The sequence below is a fragment of the Opisthocomus hoazin genome, chromosome 4 (genome assembly GCF_030867145.1).
Source record: "Opisthocomus hoazin isolate bOpiHoa1 chromosome 4, bOpiHoa1.hap1, whole genome shotgun sequence".
NCBI classification, from domain to species: domain Eukaryota; kingdom Metazoa; phylum Chordata; class Aves; order Opisthocomiformes; family Opisthocomidae; genus Opisthocomus; species Opisthocomus hoazin.
In genome coordinates, this window is record NC_134417.1 from 22,107,662 (window position 1) to 22,122,222 (window position 14,561).

Here is a 14,561-nt window from a genome sequence, read left to right on the forward strand (position 1 = left end):
GCACCCGCGCAGGGAGTCTGCAAGGAGTGGGAAGGCTGGGAGGAACCAAGCGCAGAGGAGAGGAAGACTCCCATCTTCCCGCAGAGTGAAGGACCTGGGAAAGAAGGGGATGGATGGATGGATGGGGAGAGGAGACATCTCAGCACAGCCGTAAGAAAATGGGGTATCTTGTAAGAAGTTAGCAAGTCCCCCTCCTCATGAAAGAGGCTCTGACAGCAATCCAAGTCCGGCTTCCTTTATTCCCCTCTTGCCAAGATTGAAGAATGGTGGGAAGATCACTGAGTGAGCTTAACAGATGGGTTTGTACTTCTCGTATTGCTTCAGGTTGCATTAATCTCTGTGGTGGGTTCTCATTTAGCTGAGAAAGTGTCACCAAAACAAATGAACCGGAGCAGGCTGATATGCTCTCAACAGATGTAGAGAATCTCTTTGGCATATTGCAGATAGAGGCAAGCAGTCGGCATTCTCACTTGCCTGCTCCCTGCAGCCCCTCCAAAACTAATCAAAGATATCACTGGCTGAGTTGGGAGCATAAATGCTTAAAAGCAGCAGACACTTCGAACAGAGAAATGGGTAGAATCAGTCAGGGAGTGTGGACAATGGCAGGGAATTGAAACGATGTAGCAGAGGAGTCCAAGCAGTCAGAGAACAGGGACAGAGGACTGGTCAAAGTACAAAGGAGACATGGCTGGGTGATGGGAGAACTGCCTTAAAGATGGGGATGACTCATTTCTGTCCATGAAACCATCAAATCCCTTGCCAGCATATGCATTCCCATTTCAAGAACTTGCCAGTACTTGTGCTGTTCTTGCATCCTCCCCTGGTTCCTGAACCAACATGGTCCTTGCAGTGCATGAGGTCCAGGAAAGGAGGGCAATGTTTTGCTGAGCTAGCTGACAGTGTCCGTGATGAAAAAAACGAAAGGATGGAGGAACAGCAAAGGAACCAACAGGGATCTGGTGCATTCAGCAGCCAGTTATTGCTAAAGAGGCAGAGGAGTGCAGAGTAGCACGGGGCAATGTCATATGATGGAAGACACTAAGTACCTCTGTTGAAAGCACTAAAGCAGATTTAGAACAGCCAGAAGTTCCTTAACACTTCCATAAAGCAAAGAGTGAATAAATTTAAGGTTAAAGGAAAGCGAGGAAAACCTCAGGTCATACAAAATTAACTGCAGAAAATCAAGGAATACGAAGTAAATACAATCTACGTTTTGCTTTAATTACTCTGTCCTTAGATGTTCCAACACACCAACCACTACACCTGCTAAGATTTTCTCTTCACAGTTGCTAAAGAAACAGGGAACAGAGCAGACAACTTTGCGAAACCAAAATTGAGCACGCTTCCTTCCCGCTGAAGTTCGTCGTACTCGGTGGGCCTGCTTTAAACCAACGGCCCAGACGACCCGAGCACCCGCCAGGCTCCTGCTGCGCTCCCAGCCAAGGCGTAGCCTTACTCACAGAATCACAGCATGGTAGGGGTTGGAAGGGACCTCTGGGGATCATCTAGTCCAACCCTCCTGCCGAAGCAGGGTCACCTACAGTAGGTTGCAGAGGACCTTGTCCAGGCGGGTCTTGAATATCTCCAGAGAAGGAGACTCCACAGCCTCCCTGGGCAGCCTGTTCCAGGGCTCCGTCACCCTCAGAGGGAAGAAGTTCTTCCTCATGTTCAGACGGAACTTCCTGTGCTTCAGTTTGTGCCCATTGCCCCTTGTCCTGTCGCTGGGCACCACTGGAAAGAGTCTGGCCCAATCCTCCTGACACCCACCCTTCAGATATTTGTAAGCATTGATAAGGTCCCCTCTTAGCCTTCTCTTCTTCAGGCTGAACAAGCCCAGATCCCTCAGCCTCTCCTCGTAGGAGAGATGTTCCAGTACCCTCACCATCCTCGTAGCCCTCCGCTGGACTCTCTCCAGTAAATCTTCATCTTTCTTTACTCACCCCTTGTGGCACTCGGGGGGCCACCGCTGCGCGTGTCAGCAGATGGGCTACAGCACACACCTACGCTGACACTGCCTACCAACACGGCACGGAGAGGAGGGGGGTCACGCACCCCCTCCGCGGCTCTTGCCGACAGCTCCCCCGCTCATCCCTCCACCGCTCCGCCGCTGGCAGCACACGCAGCCACCGCTCCCAGGTCACCACGCGCCGCGAGGCACATTCAGGGAGCAGCACATTCAGATTCACCGCACTACGCTCAGCCGGAGACTGGCTTGATACTGTCTGACAACGCATTTTGCTTTAACGCATAAATTTGATGCAACGTAATTTCCCTTTATATACATACTCTGCTGGGCAGAGCGGCTTTCCCGTTTTCATCCAGCAGACAAAAGGTTTAAACTCCATAAAAGATAGCTGATAAAATTTAAGTTTTAATAAAAATATAGTTCACGTATGTCTGTCTTTCCTTAGGCTGACCTAGTCTGCGATACATTATTTACATAACTGCTGCAATATCTATTTCAAAACCACCCAGACAGCTCTCTCCAGAACTGTAAGCTGCCCTGCCTGTCACCGTGATGGGTAAACAGTGTCACCTTTTCAGGGCCCAATGAATTACAGAGTAGTAGTAAAGTGCACCATCCATCACAGTGGCACTAAGTAGGTTTTTGAAGTAGATCTCAGACCACAAACGCTCACATTTTTACTCACAAATGCTGTTTAGACTGTTACCAGAAAGTAAAAATTGGAAGGCTCATATACAATGGCCGTGTGATGAATGGACATGACAGGTGGTCAAAGAAAATGAGTCTTGCTATTCTACAAATAACCTTGTCAACATGAAAGTAGAGCTGCAGCTCTGCTGGTAGCCAGACTGCAGAAATTTAATGGTTTTATTTGCTTGAACTCCTAGCAAACCCAATATACAAATGAGATACAATGAAGCAGCAGTACTGAAGCATTATTAGCAATTCAACCTGATTATGTGACACACAATAGAAATTTTCTACTAAGGATGTGTCACATTTGAAAGAAAATTATTCAGATTATTAGTAGCTGTTACAAGAATCCCTTTCCACAGGAAAACCCTCATGATTTTGCAATCACAGCCCACTGAAACGTACTTGAAATACATTACCTGTAGTCCCACCGCAAGCAATCAAGGCACCCTCTGATGGCTGAACACAGCAACAGCCACCACCTGCTACTTCTCATTTAAAGTTTGTCTACTTCCATTAGTTTAAATAGTAGAGAGCACCGTGCACGATTGGAAGTTGGGGAGGTTAGATCACTACCAATTTATCCATAGCCTACACAAAAAAGGAAATTTCCCTTTTAGGCAAAACTCTAGATCTAAGGACACTTTGGGTAGAGTTTCTGAAGAATAAACACACATCTGAAGTTTTGTGAGGGTGCTGCGTATCTCAAAGATCGGATTGTAAAACTGTGCACAGCGAGTCATTCTTCAGCTCAGGTACAAGCTTGTCAACACCAAGGTACACCCCTAGTGATGAGTACACACGCAGTGCGCGTGGTCCTCCATTTTACAGAACTCAATCACAGATAAAACTGCTTTGAAATATAACTGAAAGTGGTACATGCGTTGCTGGTAATAACATCAGTGATTCTTCCCAGAACATTGCGTTTCCTGTAATCCGATGAATTTGTTAGCAACATTTATTTTCATGAACTAAATCTCAAAGGCCACAACTGTATTTTTATCTCATTACAGTTACTCTTATTAAGTTACAATGAGAAAATAATATTACACATTGAGTTTCTAAGTGATAAATGTGAGAAGCCAAACCCATTCATTAATACTTTTTACTTGCTCGTGGAAAAGTTTAAGCCTACATCATGCAGGTTAGGATCTACCCTTGCCTACTTCATTTCACCTCCTAACAACAAACTTTAACCTGAAGTTGTTGGGCTGATGGAGCCCCAGAACAGAGGCTGTATGGAGATAACAACCATGAGACTCAATACAGAAAGCAGGCATGTAAGGCACAGAAAAACAGGAGATGGAGAGAATGCTCTCTCCGAAAGGAGAACAAGAACTCCATTCCTTCTCCTTTCTGGAATAAATCCCTCGGACTAAAAAGCTTCAGTGCTTTTAAGAAAGAGAAACCAAAGCTCGTGGACTTGACAATGAAAAACTTAAGGATCTGACTTTCTACCAGACCTTGCATTTCCTACAGTCCGAAGTTCGACATTACATTAATAGTCCATAAAACGGGTCAGTCAGCATCATGCAGCTTTCCCCCTTTTGACTCATCACAAGATTTCACAGTGCATTACATGTTAGCAACAATATTACGGGCAAACACTGTCACAAACAAAAGGAAATACACAACAGGTGCATTTTACTTTTAGAAATACAGTAACTGACATGCTGGAAATATTAAGACATTCACAAAGTGTACCAGTACTTTGGTAGAGGTATCCTCCAAACTCAGAGCCATTCACAATCGGTTCCTATATAGACTATTAGTGTTCTAAGTCACGACAACAAACATATCTTTTACACAATAAAGAAACCAAGACAGGAAAACCCCTGCATTATTGGAATAAGATACAGTATTTTAAAAACATGAAAGACAACACTAATGCAGTTAGCAGTGAAATAGCAATTTTTATATTTCAGAGATTTATAGTATCTCATCTAGGAAAGTAAACAGAAATGATGACCCCTTTGTGCACCTCCAATATATTTGGAAAGCAAATATAGGAAGGCAGCCAGTGAAGACGGTAAAGAGGATAAAATAAGATAATCCAAGATCTTATTTCACTTGGCAAGTAACAAACCCCAACAGGCAGGATCTTTTCACTGACAAAACTCCCGCACAAAAGCTACAGCAAGATAAAAATACAAATTGGGGTTTTCAAGAGGAAACAGAGCAGATGTGTCAAGCTGACCTGCCATAGAAGAAAGTATGCAAGATCCACAACCATAATTCAGGACCTCCAGGTATTAGCCCAGCACACCCGCCGGTCTTACTGCAGAAAGCCTCCTCTTACCCTTCCTACAGCCATCCCTCAAACCAGTAGCACTCACACATCAACAAGGATAAAACGTAGCTCTAGACACAGCTTTCAGATTTTCACACCCAAGCAAAAGATGCCAATTCACAAACTCAGATACTTTTTAACAATAAAAAAAATCATATGAAGCTTTCAGGTCTGACTAATTTTTAAGTTAGAATTGAGATTGGCCACATCGTATTTTACCTAAATATGTTTATTTTAAGGCTGGGCATTTCACCATGTGTACCTTCCCAGCCAAGTCCATCAAAAGCTGATGTTTCCTAACTCCATTTCACCACAAATGACGGGACAAATGGTTGTTTTACCTCAAGAGTTCCTTTGGCAGAGTAAGCTGCATACGAGTACAGGAGGTCTTGGCGATGAAGAGTTTTGGTTTCTCTGTTGCACTGTTGTCCACCAGGATAAAAGCACTCACCGCTGTTTTTCAGAGTTACTGTGTTTGAAGAAAAGCCCGGCAGGTCAAGTAAAACAGAGTAATTTACCAGCCGGACATCTTCAAGGCCTTGGGAACTCCACTGCACCAGAATTTTCACTGCAATGTCTACATCATCTTCTCTAGTGAACTGTAACAAATCTCTGGAAAAAAAAACCACAAATAAACACGGTTTTAGTTTATTTTCTACTAAGACACTTGTACCTTAATATGCATCAGCTCATAATTTTAGTCATAATGTACCAGCAAACATGCAAACAAAAAAAGTCACCCTGCAAACAAAAAAAGTCACCCTTCATCTTTGTACTAATAATTTCTCACCAATTGTGAGACAAAAGCAAATGCTTTTGGAGAAATAAAAATAAGGAAAAAAAATATTTATAGGAAACATATCAAATTAAAACATAAAGAAACCTGCAGAAATTATCACAATATTTGTTTCAAAATTCATCTCCGCTGCGGATCAAGTTTCCGATATAGCATCAGTTTAACCAACCACTGAATATGAAGAATGCAATCTGAAGTAACATTTCAGGGACTTCAGGGAAGGTGTGATGCTGAAAATTAGTTGTAATTATATGTTTGGCTTAAATTCATCAAGTAAAGCAAATTCGCTGAACAGAATGGAACTGTTCCCCCCAATATTGTGCTAGCTGTCAGAAAGTTTTCCTCAGATTTCCTACCTGCACTGAAGGATTACCTGAGCCAACAGCTTGGCAAGCATACGACACGAGCCTGGAAATTATTTTGGCAGTACCTACCAGACAGGCCAACTGAGAATCCAGAGGGCTTGGTCTGGGCTGGTATCACCGGGCTTGTATCGCTGTTCAACACCTGCTACCAGATGGGCCGCAGGATGAAAACGGTGACGGCGCTGAAGGACCACCCTCCTCCCCAGCAAAATGCCAAGAGATGCCAGATGTAGAGAGTATTTTAAAGATAACTTTAGAGCACAGACGTGCTGAAGGGGTGACCAAAGGCCTTCCCTACTTAGGTAGGCAAGCACTTACGCAAGCAAAGCAGGGCACAAACAAAAAGCACCATTATTCAAATAAAAAGCACTATCCAAATGCAGTACAAAAAGCTTACAGAATATTTGCTGAATTTTGTGATGGTTTTTCTTTTTTGGGTGTTTTGTTGTTTGTTTTTTTTTTCCTGTGAAGCTCTCAGGACTGAGAAACAAGACTAAGGATCAGAGGTATTGATTTCCAAGCGCAGAGATACTGACACTGCCTGAAACTCTTGTTCACAACCTTCTCTTCACAAAAAGGCCAATTATATTGAGATGCTTTAGGGTCCTCAACAGAGCCTTAAAGAATACCCAGGCTGTCTTGCACACATCAAAAGCAATGCTTGAATAATGCACAGACTTTTTAAAACCATTATTGCAAGCAATAGGTATTTGAGAATCCCACCAAGTGCTTTATGGGCACCCCTGCGCTATTCAGAGCCCAGCCGCGCAGCCGCAGGCAGGATGCTCCCAGCTGCAGGTTCCGTCCCGCACTGCTGCCGTCGGGATCTGCACCAACCCCAGGGAGAAGCCTGCCGGGAAAAGCTTAAGACCGAAAGCAAGCACAGCGATTCCCTTCTCCACCCCAACAGAACTATCTTGCGGTTCAACAGACCTCTAAGAAAAGAACACTTACTTGCCTAGATAACATCAAAACCTGAAAAAAGCAAAAATGCCTGTTATAAGTGGTTGTCTTTATGGCTCTAAAATAGTGTGCTGCGTTCAAACGTCTAACACCCATCATCACGTTACATGGGTAAAACAAGTATTCCAACATCCAAAGGATTTCAAAAATATACGAAAATTCTCTGTTTAAAGAAATATTTTGTATCCCAGCCTGCATTGCAACAGCAAGGTTATTCGCACACAACGTCCCAAATCTTTACAAGAACACTGGACTTCACGTTGAAAACTTCAGAGCTCCTGTCAGAAGCAATAACTGTCTTGCAGATTTAATCTTTTTAATTATCGAAAATAAGTCTTCGAGCAGTCTACACAAAACAGACGAGTTAATCCAATCTGTAGTATATTACAAGTTTCCAGTTTCATCTCCTGTGCCTGCTAATGCAATGACATAAACTCGAGCAGTGCAGAAATACAGAAAGTTGTTTGATTAACACAATCATTAACAGAATATTCTTACCTCCCCCAGGTGACAGAAACATTAATAGAGTAAATAATTGCAAGAAACTTCTCCCAGACCAATGAGGTCATGGTACATTGCAACAAGAAGTATTCAGTATCAATAAAAGGAATTAAGCATTAAAAGAAGAATTGCTCCCTTAGTAACAGAAGTAAAGTTACTTTGCACTTCATAATTAAATGAGCATGTCTTTGAAACTTTTGTGACAACATATCTGATTAAGTTAGAGGAATGAGCACACTCACTGTTTACTCCTTAATTTCTTTACAGCATGTTAAAATCAAATTGCAAATTATGAGCACACACCGTATTACAAGAAATCAGCACTTCTTATACTATTTTGATAAATCTTATGAGCGTCACCACCAAGAGTTTCTTTGCAGTTTCTTACAATGACTGACTTGCACTTAGTCTTTAATGTAATTCTGCTGACCACATGGACTTAAAGTCAGAGGTAATTTAATTCATTACTTTTATTACATACAAGTTGGATAATAAGTATAACATGTAAAAATAGTATTTCCTAAACCTGACCAAATTCGGAAAAGTGTAAAGTTTGGCAGTTTGTCCCAGGAAACTCCCAACACTTCACGTGCACTTCGGAGTCTTTCTCCACAAACTGTCAGGTAACTTGCTCCCTAAAACTGCTGGGGCGCTGACACCCACAGCAGTAAGCTTTAAGCAGTGGAAGGAAACAGGCCCCGGGGATGATTACGTTTCTCACTTTAGCAAGCAGCTGCATACTCGGTAAGAATCTACAGCAATGCGATTGTCAATTTCCATTTACAATACTGCCTTTAGTAGCATCAGACAAATTTGTGATTCCCTTACCCACATGAAAAAGATATGTTATTCAGGTACTTGTTCAGGTTCAGTCAACGTGAATAACCACGAGTTAATGGGCACATCTCATTTGCTGTGAATCTGCATAATTTATTGAAGTAGAGCCACCACAGACTTAAGATTTGGTCAAAAGTTAGAATCAGCATCAATAAATACAGCAGTAATACTCTAAATAATAGTGTGCCTTTATTGGATGCTCTCAAAGAGATTTCCACAAGTTACTTTAGTGTCTAATATAGATCAGATATTGAACTAATGTACATCAGGCCAGAATATAAACTTGTTTCATAAGTATTCTGCTCCATCTCAAATATGCTCGGTTCCTGAACTGAAACAAAACCAGATAAAATCATGCTTAAAACTCAGAAAGCGTACCCTACTTCACTTGAATAAGGTAAAGTTTTCCCACTTTGATATGATGACAAGATCAAGAAAATGTCTATGAAGACATGTTCCTCGACCTCCCGTGCAAACAAGAAGTCCGTGTCTCGTATTACTGCTTGATGAGCTGAATGTCCCGGCCAGTGAAGAGCAGCAGCCCATCACCATTGAACGTTCAAAGTTCTAAAGCCACAAAAACAATTCAAAATAAGCTGAAGAGACACCTGCCACAAAGCCAGGCTTTCTGCAGCCTTAAAAGACCAATCTTTAACAGATGATTACAGAAGATAAACGAACACATACATACACACACACACACAAATACAGAAATTCCATTTTCAAATTGGTAACCGTGGGGAACATGGAGCTGCAGCAGCTTAAGGGAGTGTCAGCTGCTCTAACGGCACTTTTTACAACACAGCTTGCTAAGGAAGGGAACAAGGTATTGCAAATAAGTCAGCTGCTCATCGTTCGTGGTACATCGGGACACTGCAGAACACTGCTCAAAGAATGCTGAAAAATTACAACAGGTCGCTCTAACAACCACGAGATGGAATAACTTCACTGCATGACACAATTCCTTAGCAGACACTGCTATTAAACTGCAGCACAACCTCCCAAAACAAACCTAAAACTGCCAGGGGATTCTGAAGATTTAATCTTTAAAATCTACAGGGACAAAATTTTCCCTCAAATATGAAGAACCTCAAGTGTGGTTTGTTTGGTTCTCTTTGACTTTAAAGACTTAATGCCTGTATTGCAGTGAGAGTGGGAAATGGCCTACACTTGCTGTCCTATTAGAAAAAATGACCCGAATTCTATTATTGCAGTTACATGTTTATCAAATTTTGACTGAAAATTTTTACTCTTTTTTTCCAGTTCATGGAAATTGTTGATAAAGCAATTACGGGAATTTTAGGTAAGAACCAAGAACAAATGTGATTTGGGAATTTTTATGGGTGAATTTTTCAGCTGAGTAGTAGTTTTCTAATTTTGCAAGTCACAATGTCACCAGACATTTTTTGTAAAGCTAAAGAAACACATCATATGAAGCTGTTATATTCATAGGTTTCCACGTATCTGTCTTTTTTCCCACCCACAAACTTTATCCAGGCTGAGTTTTAAAAACGTTTACATACGTTCAGGATTTCAGAACTCGTTTCAGTGCACTAAGAGAGGTGGTGTGGCAGTTCCAGCAGTGCCGGGCGAGTGCACAGCGCTTGCACAAACCAACTGCTCAGCACATGCCCGAGTTTTTTTTGCAGTTACAGATAAGAGTACTTATTTGTATCCATCACATACAGCGCATACACACGGCCAACTAAATGCGTTCAGGAAATACCACCTGCCCAAGCCACATCTGCTTAAATTTTAATTACATGTTCCTGGTAATTAGGGCACTCAGCTGGCTGGTCTCCAACCTGCCTGATCGGATTTCCTATGGTCTGAACTGACTGCCACAAACCTGCCGATTCCAAAATAAACTTAAAAAATCCAAGCCCAGGACAGGATAAATATTTCTCAGGAGGTTAGAATATGTAAGAACAACACTGTCATGGTGTAAGCAGCTGGCTACATGCAGCTTAGTGCGGGACAGGATCCAGAACCATTTCAGGCTCTTCAGCAAGGCCTCCAGCAACTGCTCCAGAAAGGAGAACTGTGACATGTCCTTTGTCACATCGCCCATCATTCTCTATACATTCTGGATATTCTAGGCATATTTTTAGCACTGATATTAATTAATGTTAATTATGCAGCAGTCATGGGTCACAAGAGATCTGGTACTGTGTCCATTCTTCTCACCCGATGACCATAGTAATGACGAAACCCAACAGGTAAGTTTATTCACATATTCTTCCTAAATCATAAACAAACAAAAAAATACTGGCCTACAGCATGAAAGCAATGGAAAACTCTGGTTAAACATAGCATCTGGACACTAGATACGGGTCAGCCACTGCGTGACATGATGCACTTTCTTGCATTTGTCTGGTTTTTGGGCAGCCAGTCTCACCACCACAGCAGCCTTGCCACTGGAGATGGAGCTCTCGTGGGAGGCAGGGCTCTTTGCCAGCCCTACGCTGTCACCCAGGTCTGCCCGACAGAAAAATGTATACATCGCTCATCAGAACACAATGATGAACATTGTCTGTCCAATGATAGGAAAGGTAAAAACCAGTTCATTCTTGGGTAACAACTTACTGCTTTTTCTGTCAAAGGGAGCACTTACAGACCTGCACCTGTGTATCTCTACGAATGCTATGTACTGCCTTCAATATAGATATAATACCATTAACAAAGGAGTATGGTTTATGACAACTTTTACTTTTCACAGACACAGAATAAATGTAATTCATGAAACCATGAAAAATACACAATATCAGATAATGGAACACCGGCTCTAGATTTGGTTGCACACTTCTGCAACAGCAAAATGCTTTTGAACTTTTTTTTTTTTTTTTAGGAAAAAACATTATGTGCACTGTGGCTTTTGGGTATTTTCGATAAAAAAGGATTTGAGTCTTCTATTTAGAAAATTATACCATGAGCACGCACAAAAGTACTTTTAAACAAAACTTCACAGCGTTTTTGTACTATTTTTAGGTCTACCTGGGTATTAAATTTTCACAGGGGTATGTGACAATACGTACCCCCTCCTGTCATGGTACAATTACATGCACAACTGCTTCAGGCCAAACCTCTCATTTTCCTGAGAAGTTCTTTGTCATGGGATTGAAGAACACCCTCAGATCTCAGCCCATGCTGGCTCCCAAGATTACCTATTTTGTACTCCCCCCCCCCCCAACTACAGGACTACTGAGCACATTGCTACTACCGACCACATCAGACAGTCAAATGCCTTTAATATTTTTTAAATAAAACTAATGGGGATAGTTCACATCTCACTTGCCAACATCAGGATGCAAGCCAAACTTGCATTCAAGGCAGATGGTGGAAGGCATTGAAAAATAACTGATTCTCTCACTCTGTGATTCCACAGTTTATTGGAAAACAAGCAATTCACTGTTCCTCTACATTAAACATTGCAAAGTCATAAATTTGCCATAGGTGAGCTTTCCAAAGCTTTCTAAGAGATTTGGATGTCAGTTATGCTGACATCTAGCCAGCATCCAAATCTTCCAAATGCTTCAGAACATCAGAATGCCAATATGAGTTCCAACAAGGGTCTATCGAATGATTGCCCAGAACAGGGTAAAAACAGGGCAAGCACACACAAAATCCCTCCACTATTCTTCTAATTTATTCCAAGCTTAGAAGATTTTTGAAAAAATCTATAGCTCTGATTATCTGTGACTTCTTAGAGAGTATTCACCTTGCTTTTCAGCAATAACATGCCATTCCAAACTGAAAAAAGCTCTTTCAGATTTATTTAATAAAAAATTTATTCCAGTTATGCAATCTTTCATTGTGGAAACAAACACCCACGATAAAACCCAGTGGCCTGCCTATTCTAGCATCAGACGCAGAAACAACATAACAGTATTTTAAAATAGTGTTAATGTAACAGTATGCTTTACGTGTTCACTCAAAGTTCAAGAGCCCATCACATTTTAACAGACTATTAATGGAAAACTACTGCTTACGTCTTATTATCGATGGGGAAGGAAAATTGTTGAAAAATGTTACTGAATGATGTAAGTGCAGCAACTGAAGCCACTGTATGACTTATGAGTTAAGCTAACGAGATCAACTCTGTCACAACACAGAGTATGTGGCCAGATCCATCGACAAATCATCATCTGACATTTGTAGAAATCACCTCACTGGACCCAAGGTATCCAAGTTTTGAATGGTAAATATGTGTCAACAAGCAAGCCATCTGCAAATAAATTACATCCAAAAAAGAAGTTCAGTATATGCTCACCATGTAGAAATTACGTGAGCTGATACCTGTTCTGAATCCTTTTACTCTGATTTTCAGTAATTCTTGATATTATAAGTCACAATTTCAGAAGCAACTGTAGGTATAAATTGCATCCCAGCACAAGGAAGGTTCTTGTTTCATTCTTCTGTGTACGGTCTCCTAACTCAACACAGTGAATCCCCTCAGTGTTTCATGAATCAGTAGCGTCTGCAAGTGCCAGTCATAAAAAGGTCCAAGAAGTGTTGCATATGTGCACTAGCATTTGAGTCAAGAAATTGCTGGGCAAAGAACTGAAGAGTTTAGTTAATTCAGCTCTTTTGCAAGCCAGCCAAAAAGACTTTGAACATAGGCAAAATATGTTATCTGCGTTGTAAATTTGATAGAAACTGTTTTGAATACATCAGATTTTCAAAAATAAAGACCTTCTTAATACAATTTTTAATTGCAGTATGGAAAATGGATGGGAAAAGATCAACATTACTACAGTAATTTATGAATGAACTGGCTTATCAACAGAGCACAGTACAGTAAAATGCATTGACCAAAGTGAAGTTTGTTTAAACATGTTAATTTGCAATGGACTTTGAGCATGCGTAATCAGCTGAAGTTCTGCTGTCATGCAATAACTTGTTAAACCACTGCTTTTGGATCACTTACAATCACGTAGGCAAAATCTGAAAGGCAGTTGACTTTGATATTAAACCAGCTACCCAAGAAATGAAAACCACGGAAGTTTTTGAAAACTAGTCTAGTATAAGCAAATCACTCCAGGGCAGACAGGCAGGCAATGACAGAGCTAGCAACAGAAACCAGACTGCCTGATCCACACTCAAGGGTTTCAGTTATCAAAGCATCTTACACTTTATTTAAAATCATCCTTAATCTTAATTTTTTTTTTGCACTCACTTTTCCATGACATACACCTTGCTTAATTATCCAGTGCAGACACAGATGAGAACGTCATTCAGCATTTCTCCCCCACCATTCTGGAGACACATTAAAAAAAGGATTGTAATCACTATCCATTTTCAGAGTAGTTAATGAACCACAGAAGCCTTAATACGGAGAACGACAGCTCCAGACACTCAAATAGGCTATTTTTCAAAATCCCAAAGACTATTAATTCCTGATGGAGAGGAGAGAGGAGACACCTTTTACATTGTATACTTCAGCGCAAAAGAAGTCACTGCTGCGATTCATTGTTCGTTTTGGTTACAAGAGGGTGTAGGTGAAAGGCTCTTGTTTTAGGAAAGCAAGCAAGTCTTGCTTCTTCCTAATACTGTGCTCTCAGTCTTCAAATGCTTACCACACACAGGACTGATCTACTCCTTCACACATTTCTGATTTTTAATACATTAAACTGATTGACAGATGAACTGTCTATAAAAAAATTATTTTGAAATATGTACAGAGGGGAGATACCTACACAAGAAGCGTCTTTTATTTTTGTTAAACAATCTCTTGTTTGCAAGAGGATCTCTCAAAATGATGTCACTTTCTTTCAAAATCAGTAAGACTACCACCACTATATTTTTTCTTATTAACTTCCATAGTTGCTAAGATTCAGTAGCAAGGGACAGGTTTTCCTCTATGGTATACAGGCTTGTGTGTGTGTATAACGTCACAATCTACACCTTTGCACAATTCCATCTAAAGTACTTTAAACAAACTTGTACTATGTACAAAGATATAACAGCGCTCTCTATGGCTTCACCTAAACTTTTCTTTTGGACGCATAAGGGTAGCTTAGCCTCTTATTAAAATACAGCAAAGGCAATATATTTTTCTACAAAGTTTATAGGTCTACTTGTTTAACAAAGGGATTTACTACTTTTTCTCCTAGTGCAAGAAAAGAACCAGGTCCCAAGCTCCAAACAACT

At 41.0% G+C, this 14,561-nt stretch overlaps 1 protein-coding gene across 3 annotated transcripts in view; it reads right to left on the minus strand.

The window, feature by feature from the left end:
• Positions 1-14,561, minus strand: part of NAALADL2 (N-acetylated alpha-linked acidic dipeptidase like 2) — a 505,503-nt gene that overhangs the window by 235,739 nt on the left and 255,203 nt on the right. For all 3 annotated transcript variants that reach the window (XM_075418303.1, XM_075418304.1, XM_009940036.2), the window contains one exon: positions 5,291-5,561. In XM_075418303.1, the coding sequence (XP_075274418.1) occupies positions 5,291-5,561 (271 nt within the window). The remainder of the gene's footprint in view (positions 1-5,290; positions 5,562-14,561) is intronic.